Source organism: Larimichthys crocea, chromosome XIII, assembly GCF_000972845.2.
Source record: "Larimichthys crocea isolate SSNF chromosome XIII, L_crocea_2.0, whole genome shotgun sequence".
Classification (NCBI taxonomy): Eukaryota; Metazoa; Chordata; class Actinopteri; family Sciaenidae; genus Larimichthys; species Larimichthys crocea.
In genome coordinates, this window is record NC_040023.1 from 44,954,421 (window position 1) to 44,963,942 (window position 9,522).

A 9,522-nucleotide genomic window follows, 5' to 3' on the forward strand; every position below is an offset into this window, starting at 1 on the left:
AGGTGGTTTTGATGGAAAACAAATATGTGCAAAACAATAACACCGAGATTGAGAACACTGGATTTAAGTGTAGCTATGTACAGCTAAAATATAACAAATATATGTCGAGATGATCATTATTCTTCTTGTGTGTGTAAAAGAGACAAACGGATACAGTTATTTATGATGCCAAACCATGAATTTATTATTTTTCTGACTTGCTCTTCATACACAGAGGCTTATGAGGTACAGAAAAAAACAAAGTGCTGAGACAAAGGCTCCAAAAATCACCATAGTTCAACTCCCAAAGTAAGTAAGCAACGTCCACTGCTGCTACCATGACTGTGCCAAAAGCAGTGACCAGTGACCAACGCAAGTCAAACGAATTAAAGAAAACAAAATGGGGCAAACCACTGCTGTGGGTGCACCTTATTGGAAAATAAAATAAGATCAGAGCTAATGGTGGTTTGTGCTGAATTAATTAGCAGATATATTTCAGATGATTCAGAAGGAAGGGAGAGGGAAACACCAATGATGAGTGGTGGAAAGTAATTAAGTACATTTACCGCTGTACTTTTACTTTGAGGTACTTGTTCTTTACATGAGTATTTCCATTCCATGTTTGTCTGACAGCTTTCGTTGCTTTTCACTTTACAGTGTTTCGTCCCCTTATTGTCTCACTTGGTGATTTTTAATGTTTGTGATAAACCGAAAGATGAAGTCTTTGAGTTGAGAAAGCTAAATAAAATATTTAAACCTCCTTGGATTAGCTAGAAAATGCATGTTTTTCTGAGCGATAAGTGGTTCTTACACTAACTTACACTGCAAACAAATACTGTAGACCAAGATCCACTGCAGCAGATTGAACTACCATTATATAAAAGCTAAATCACAATGTACACATTAATGCTGCAGGAATATTAATCCAAAAAAACATCATATATAACAGTAAAACACTGACAGGGACAATTTTACTGCACAATGATTAGCATTACTTTTGATACTTTAAGTACATTTTCCTGATAATACTTTTACTTGTAGTAGAGTATTTTCACAGTGGGGTATACGTACGTTAACTTAAATAAAGGATCTGACCACCACCGTTATTGATATCCTGTTGTTCAACCAAGTGCATCATGATCTAATGCTCTCTGTCTGTCTGTGTGGATCTGGCGTACACACACACACACACACACACACACACACACACACACACACACAATATTACAGCAGGCGGTGTTTTCCTCAAGCACAACCTATGGCCCTATGACAAGAGCTACGGACTACTTGAGATTTTCCTGAGTGCCGGTAAGTGCAGGGTATGCTACTCGCCAAGATAAAGTCATTTACAGTACTAGTTCCAGGGCTACAGTGTATTCTTTTGCATGGCTTATGGGACAATACGCAGCACCAGGCTTGCAAAAAAGCAGTGAGAAAGCAGTAACATTAAGGTCACTAAAGGCTACACACAGCCAGAAGTTTAATCGGTAGATCCTCTTAAGTCTACCCCCCCTCCTCCTCCACCACCACCACCACCCGCATCAGATTTAAGAGCGCGCTGCTAAAGTGATTGGATTGAATACAGGAGCATTCAGGTGCTTTCCGCTCCGCAGAGAGAAAGCAGGGCATACATGCCAATTTTCAGCACATAACCACCAATAAAGCCCTGCCAGCTACAGTAACAAAAACAGTCATTAGCTCACACTGAAACACAACTCGGTAGGAAAATATAGTATAAAACTTTTGTCAAATCTGACTTGTACAAATAAAGAAACCCCAGAGACAGAAAAAGTAATGAACAGTCAAGAAAACAATTAGGCATTGCGAGAAAAAAAAATAATGTTGTGACAAAGTGGCTAGTGTGATCGATGTTCAGTAAGTGTTTTATTTTGACTCTTTTTCATAATCATTTTATTAACAAAAATAGAAGCTTTGAGTTATCTTTGAAAAGCCAGCAAGCTTGGCCCCGGTTTAGGACACAGGGCCGAATGAAAACTAGGATGAGTATAGTAGACAGCTCTGGTTTTGGTTTGGAAGGGACTGTACAGTAAGGGTACTATATACATAACATCCAACAGGATAGTCTACATACATTGAAAGGCTTCTATAGGCATTACATCAAATGCAAAACAAAAATAATAAATTTACAAACATATCAGACAGCAAGATGAAAGAAATGTACAGTTGGAACTCAGTGGGCTTCATCTCCAAGCAAAAGTTGGCATTTTTGATGTTGCTTAGACATACAGATTCAATTTAAGCCATTCTCTATGAGTTTCTTTTGGTTGATCATTTGAAGCCACCATTCACCTTTTGGCTGGTCTCCATGGCACAACAATAATAATAAAGATAAAGTGAAATCTTGGTAAAGATCTTCATAGTGTTTTTGCAGATGTTGATTGAAAAATAGGATCCCAATCGATGCCTGCATGGCAACATATATTTTTTCATTTTCTCCAAATAATGCTACAAGAACAGGCCGTGACATGAACATGATGCTGCTGCTGCTGCTGCTGCTGTAAAACACTTGTGAGGCAAGTGGAAAACACTTAAGTTATGAATGGAAACCTGCAGGCACAGAAGTTAGGACTTAACCTGAGCTATTCCAGAGGTGCAGAACATATTGTGTCCTTCCAGTTGTAGCGTTATTGTTGCATGGCTCAGTGTAGTCCCACTACAGCCCCCTGCATTCCCATTATCAGCAAGCATGAAGCTAGAAACCTCCAACTGCTGACAAAGGGGGAAAAAAGTGAAGAACTGAACAAGTAGAAGCAGGGAAGAGATTAGATGATATGGAGAAAGAGAGAAAAGAACAGAGCAGAAAAAAAAGGCACAACTTGATAAACTGTACAAGTTTTATGCCAAGCGCTAAGAAGCAGGGGACTGTAGAGAAGTAGAAAATTGAAGTAGACTGCAGAGGGACCGTTCAGACTTATAGAAAAGAGGAGACATCACTGCTGTGCAAGCACATCAAGCTCTATCACAATCAAGGAGACGTCTGACCAGACCATGCAGCAGTTAAACAGCACAGTTGCAGCAGTTTTTCCAACTAGAAGCTGCTGCATTCACGACAAGCCTTCCTGTAGCAAGCAACAGTTTTGTTTTTTTTAGCAAGGGGGAATATAACAGTTTGACAAACCTATATTGAGTAACCATGGACATTAATCTGCCCGTAAGATGCCCTGTAAAAATCAGTCCCTAGCTCGCTGTCCTGAACGGCTTACGGCCTCGTCAATCACTCAGAAGCTAATGTGCAAACCACAAAAATAAAAAACAAACGAAAAGAAAAAAAAATAATAATCCACCCGCACTATTCCAACGTGACCAATTCAAAGTGAACATTAGTGTCTTTTTTTTCCTCCTTCATGTAGTCCCGCTCAGTCCTGTGAGTGTGTGTGTGTGGTGACAGTCGACCCCATCGCTCAGGATCGCTTGAGGTGTGCCAGCCTCTGCAGCAGCTGCAGCTGCTTGGCTTTCAGCTGCTTTCTCTCCTGAGCCTTCTGCCTCTCGCTGGCGTGCAGCTGCTGCAGGTACTCCGTGGCTCGCGTCAGGATCGCCACCTTCGGCGTCTTGGGGCAGTCCGCTAAGCCTGGGATCTCGTCCCGCAGTGACAGGAAGCGCGAGCGCAGGTCGTTCCTTCGCTTGCGCTCGAGGAAGTTGTGCGCCTTGCGTTTGTCTGTGTCCTCGCAGTCGGAGGACTGAGGGCTGGAGAGGTGGGAGAAGAAGTGGGCCTTTGTGGGGGAGCTTTGGGGATGGGAGCCCGAGGAGGAAGAGGAGGAGGAGGAGGAGGAGGAGGGAGGGGACGAAGGTGACGTGGAGGAGGTAGGAGAGGAGGCGCTGAGGTTAGGGGACTCTGACCTGACTCCAGCCACGGTCACATGAGACTTCCTGCTGTCTAAGTTCAGAGGGGCGTGGCCGGGCCGGGGCTGGTGGTAATGAGAGTTCTGGTGCGGCTGGGTGGCCTGGGCGGACGCCTCCTGCCGGACTCTCTTCCGGGGGGGCTCAGCCGACGGAGGGAGCGTGTCCGGCGAGGGTGCAGCATAGTTGTGCTGCTGTTGGTGGATGGAGATGTGGAAACGCTTCATGCCCAGGTCGAGGGGGTCGGCCCGCACCGTTATGGTCACCGGTTTGCGAGTGTTGACCAGTCGACGAGGTTTGCGTTGCTGCTTGTGCTCCACGGTCACCACATCGATCTCCTCTTCATCCTCATCTTTGTCATCTTCGTCATCTGAAAAGGGCAAGCAGGGAAGGCATTAAATCATGTGTTTGATTACCCAAAATACCTGGTGGCGACAGCTGAAGTCAGAGAGATGAGTCACATAAGAAGCCACCTCACTGGACACACTCGCCTGCCTCCTTAAGCCAATTAAACACTTCTGTTTTTTTTGCTTCACACAAGCTCAGGAAATCTACATGATCTCATACACACACACACTCAGTGATGATTCACTGCATTAGGTCAGCTCCCAGAAAGGGAATAAGCTCTCTTCCCTCATGTGGATCCAGTGAGGATGAGAGGCAGAGAGAGAGAGAGAGAGAGGTTAGGTGAAGAGGCAAATCAGCAACACTTCAACTTGTTAAAATGAGCCGACTGATATCCAACGCAGCGCACGTTTAGAACAATTTGCTGCTCTATTTACGAGAGCGGAAGCCGGGTATTAAACATGAGGAGAGGTCTTATTGACTTGATTCCCGCCAACTGACTTAGACTCTTGGGAGATTTTCGGTGCTCTTGTAAATTATAAACACACTTTTAAAGTAATTGCACCTCTGTGTATTTGACTACACAGAAAGTAGTAATTTGTATATGAATAACACATAAAGAGGGGCTGGACAAAGAGCTTTGGGGGGAGGGATGCCTGCCTATTATTTACAACAGCATTTATATGATAAAAGATGACATCTCATATTACAAGGCACAATGAAAGTAGCCCTATAATGGCTCTTTATTAAAGCTTAGGCACTTTCCAATGATTGCTCATTCTTCTCTTTTAGCGCACATTATCCCCTGAAAATGGTGTGAAATACTGCCTCAAACTCCTGTCAAAGAATTCCACACGGCCTAGCGGACCTCCTAAATGGCTAATCCCGCTCTATTCACAGCCCGGGGCTGGCTCGGACCGAAATCCACCCACTGACACAATTGGCACTGCAGCCTGTTGAGTGCAGGAATGCAGCAACAAGTTCCCTTTGTGACATTCCACACACCATTATGCATGGTCCAAGCTCAACATCACATGGCAAGCCTACATACCAGCCTCAATCATATGTGTTAGAAAGAACAGGTCTCCAGTCAGGGAACATTTCTGGCTAGACAGAATAACTAATAACGGCATCGATTTCACCCCCCTCCTTTTCCTCTAACGTGTTACATAAAGTTCCAATAATAATAATGAGCAGTCTCATTGAATTCATGTCAAATCCGAGCCAGGGAGTGCGGAGAGGATATTGTTATCATAAGTCAGACTGGAGGAACAGGGAGAGGTAGCAGCTGGTCTGCTGGAGCCAGGCCAAGCAGCAGATGTTTCAATGGGCGTGTCGCTCTCTGGGCTTGAAGCATGTGTTGCATGCACCAAGGTAACGCAATGCAGTCATCATGTGCCATGCCAACTCTTATGAGCAGATAATGGATAATCAATGAATGGTGACATTTCAGGTCAAATCTTTAGAATAAATAAATAAAATAAAATAAGAGAGAAACTACAAACTGGATAACCTTTTAGGAAATTTAAATATTAAGAGAAAATCACCACACACACATCTACAGAGAGTCCCTAAACTACCCATAGAGTACACAGACACATGCATGGCACACAAATAAGATAAAAATAAAAATAAACATAAAGATCACTTCACTGCATACAAACTAGAAGTCAATCACATGTTTCTCTCTATGTCTGTTACTGACCTGATGAGTCGGTGTGAGACTCTGAACCAGAGGACACTTGCTTCTTGCATCCACCGTTTAACGGGAAAGTGAGCACCGCAGCCGGGTCCACACAGTCCGCCGCCAGACCGCTGAGAGCCGACGCGTCGGCGGGGGCACTCTGCGCTCTCCCCGGGGATGTAACAGCAGAGCCGGCTGCGACTACTTTTGTAGCGGCTCCCGTCCCGGGACAAGAGGCGCAGCGCTCCCCTACAACTCTCTCCAGCTGCTGCCCAGCAGAGAAACCACTCCACATGCAGTCCTGGATGATGATGGAGCTCAGATTCCCGAAGGAGTCACTGGCCGTGGTCAGCTTGCAGGGTAGGTCATGCTGCTGCTGGTGCTGCTGCTGCTGCTGCTGCTGCTCGTCCTCCTGTCCTAAAAACTGAGACACCCACTCCAGCTTGTCCCCCAGGGACGGGTACAGCAGCCCGACCCTGGCCGACCCTTCCACCGCTCGGATAGGGGACATGGGCGGGGTCGGTACTAGCTCGAATTTCTTCCATATGTCCTCACTGGGCGCTGTGGACTTAAAGAAATCCTCATCTGGGTCGTGGTGATCGTCGTAGAAATAATGTTGGTAGTGGTCGAGGTGATCCATGTCCCAGTTTTCATAACGAGGCGCGGTGGAGCTAATGCCCGGCATGAGGGCTGCAGGCAGCGGGGTGAATCACTCCCTGTTCCCTCTGTCTGCAGAGAAATGGAGCCAACAGTTGTATGAGAGCTTATTCTCAACTAAATAATCACAGCCCATGCATAATGCAGCTATTTCTGATGCATCATATTGCTTTAATTATATTATTTGTTGGAGCAAAATATTGTTCTCTAAATACCTGTATCAGGACATGATGTGCCAATTAGGACTACAGCAGGTTAATGGATGTACACACACACACACACGCTGAAATGTGAATTATCCCACCCATAAATACAAACTAACCGATGCTTAAAATGCCGCAAAGTTAAAGTAACTCTTGTGTTGCAGCTGAGAGAAGTTCAAGTTTCGCAACAGCGTTTCATTACATAACATGTTTTAGTAGTATACTGTGACACAGAGAGAGGGCAGAGGGGGGTGGTAGAGCTTTCTATTTTCCTCCACGCAGAAACATTAAATAAGGATGAAATAGATTGGATAGACAGTTACCTGTCCTGCCTACAAACGAGCCTGACCAGACGTATGTAAAGTAGTTTATGTGACTCCTCCTCGGTTCAACTCCTTATCAAGCTCAAAGAATTCAGCTGCGACTCAAAAAGCGCCGATCAGGTAATTAAGCATCAGTCGGGGGGAAAAAATAAAATAAAAATCTACAAATGTACAACTTGAAACCTCTATCCATGAGCCTGTGTTGTGTGTTAACGTCCTCATGAGTGGAGGTTGTTGATTTAAAATAATAATAATAACAATAATAATAATAAAAGAGTTTTACCTGGTGCTGTGAGTGAAAAACCTGCCTGCGTCTTCATAGATCCACCGTGCGCAATTTTTTTTTTTTAAGTGTCCAAAAATAAAGAGCAGTTATGATACCCTTCCGCAGACTCTGGATCAGATGTGAGCTCTCAGGCCTCGTTTTTTTTTAAGGTTGTAAACAGTCGTTGAGGTAAATGAGTCCGTTTGGTCGCAGTCCCGCCGCTCAAAGAGCTGGATAGGCGTTTGGCTGTGGTCACTTTTCTTTGCCGACTACTGCACTATATGATCCGGGGGAAGGCGAGTTGGCTATTATGCATAAAAGGCGGGTCGTAGTAGGGAGAGCCACGCCTACCGGTTTAAAGGTGCAGCACGCTCAAAACACACGCATGATGCTCTGCAGAGGGAGTGTTATGAGAGCAGCAGGGTTATATGACATGTGGTTTCATAAGATGACACCGTTCTGCTTTTGTAATAATTATGCAAACATAACAACATAGTGTGTAGCCTCTATACGTGTGCAAATACACGAACACCTGTTTGTAATCATCGTACTGCATTAAAAGGCTTTCATAAGGGTGTGCGTGTGTGTGTGTGACACTGAATTCATGTGGACATATGGCTGCAGTATCTGATGTCTGTCGTTCATGCATCTCATAGTCTCTGTAATCAATATCAAGCTTGTGATGTAGAGCTCTCCCTCTGAGGGTCTCGGTGTGGAAGCAATGCTCTGTCTGTTGTGTGTGTGTGTTTCTCAACAGCTGCACACACACACACACACACACACACGGACACACTCCAACAACTGCTGACACTTGTGTTTCTCGCCACAGGAACCACCCCAGTCTTGCTCTTCTTTTTTTTTCTCTCTTTTCGAGGCATGAAACTATGCCGCAATAAACTTTGGCACACTCGCTCTCAAGGATGATGACTGAGAAACATCCTTCCTATAACTGCTTCTCTGAAGCCCCCCCTCCCTTCGCCTCCTTCAGCTCAGCAGCGACGCAGACAGCGTGAAATCCTTCTGCCCACCTCGTCCTCCCATCAAACTCAGACACCACACCCCACCTCTTTCCCTCAAAACCCCATCTTCTGTCACTCATCCACTATTCTTCTCTCCTCAGTTTTACTCTCTTAACCAACCCCCTCTTGCGCTTTTATCCTCAGTCACCCCTGATCAAAAAGATCTTGACCCTACATGAAACGGGGAGAGACTTTGGGGGATTATATCCTCCGTTTCCCAGGAGAGAGCCTACAAAGACAGAACTAACAGACTGGAGAAACAGAAGCAGCAATCTTTCAATTTCAGCCTGTCTGTATCACTTTCTCTCTCACAGCTCGTCCTGATCCCTCTTCCTCTTGGCGCTTTTATCTCGCTTCTTTCTGTCTTCTGCCTTGTTACATACTTTGAGATGCTTAATCTGCCTCCCTGCTCTGAATTAATCATCAAAAGTGAATGGGTGCAAGGACCAGACCCTTAAAATGAAAAGAAAAGTCTCTTTAGAGGAAATAAGTATATTGAGTGGGTTTAGCCACCCTCCCTCCTCTCCCGCTCGCTCTTTAAATCATTTATATGCATCCTATAAAAATATGCACTTTGTCATTTAAACATTTCATTGATATGTAAATGTAAATATGATTCTGGAAAATGTCCTTTCCATGCAGATTCCAACATGAATGTGCTGTGATGGGGGCTCAGTGGGAAATAGCTCATTTACAGCAATTCTCTGTGGATTAAGGGAGACTTGTTTGCATGAAAAAAAGGAGGGGGGTAACTTGTGATGTATGCTGAACCTCTGATTTACAGTGCAGACATGCAAGAGACAGAATAGCATTAGTGAAACATTATCACTCGTGAGGTACCAGTTAAAGTGGGATCTGATCCCAGAATGGAGAAGATGATAGCGTTGATCTGCGCCATGCACATCATCAACATTATACTGCCCGTGTGCAACAAATACATAAATAATGCAAACCTTGAAAACCCTCAACATTTTGGGAAATACGCTCATTCACTTTTTTGCAGAGTTAGACGAAACATCATGTCATCTCATGTTTATGCAGCAAACGTGAAACACATGAAATATATCTATATTAAATGAATAAGAAGAGACACTGTGCTCTACCAACCAGGTTCTGTGTAGGTGTCAGCTGGGTTTTACAACATGAAATCAAAATAAATAATTGAACCTCATTCAACTTTGTCATTCTT

The 9,522-nt window shown here is 44.4% G+C and overlaps 1 protein-coding gene across 1 annotated transcript; it reads right to left on the reverse strand.

The window, feature by feature from the left end:
- Positions 1 to 1,721: 1,721 nt before the first annotated feature.
- Positions 1,722 to 7,612, reverse strand: myclb (MYCL proto-oncogene, bHLH transcription factor b). Its single transcript, XM_010750374.3, has 3 exons — positions 7,333 to 7,612; positions 5,888 to 6,595; positions 1,722 to 4,207 (listed from the first exon to the last, which is right to left on the reverse strand). The coding sequence occupies exons 2-3, from the start codon at positions 6,549 to 6,551 to the stop codon at positions 3,402 to 3,404; spliced, it is 1,470 nt and encodes a 489-aa protein (XP_010748676.2). The 5' UTR covers positions 6,552 to 6,595; positions 7,333 to 7,612; the 3' UTR covers positions 1,722 to 3,401.
- Between the last annotated feature and the right edge of the window lie 1,910 nt (positions 7,613 to 9,522).

What these genes read in the sequence shown, in the direction of transcription:
- myclb (XM_010750374.3), bottom strand. Translation starts at nt 6,551, where the DNA reads ATGCCGGGCATTAGCTCCACCGCGCCTCGTTATGAAAACTGGGACATG. An exon ending in GTCTCACACCGACTCATCAG is followed by an intron (nt 4,208 to 5,887) that starts GTCAGTAACAGA and finishes TGCCCTTTTCAG; the next exon opens with ATGACGAAGATGACAAAGAT.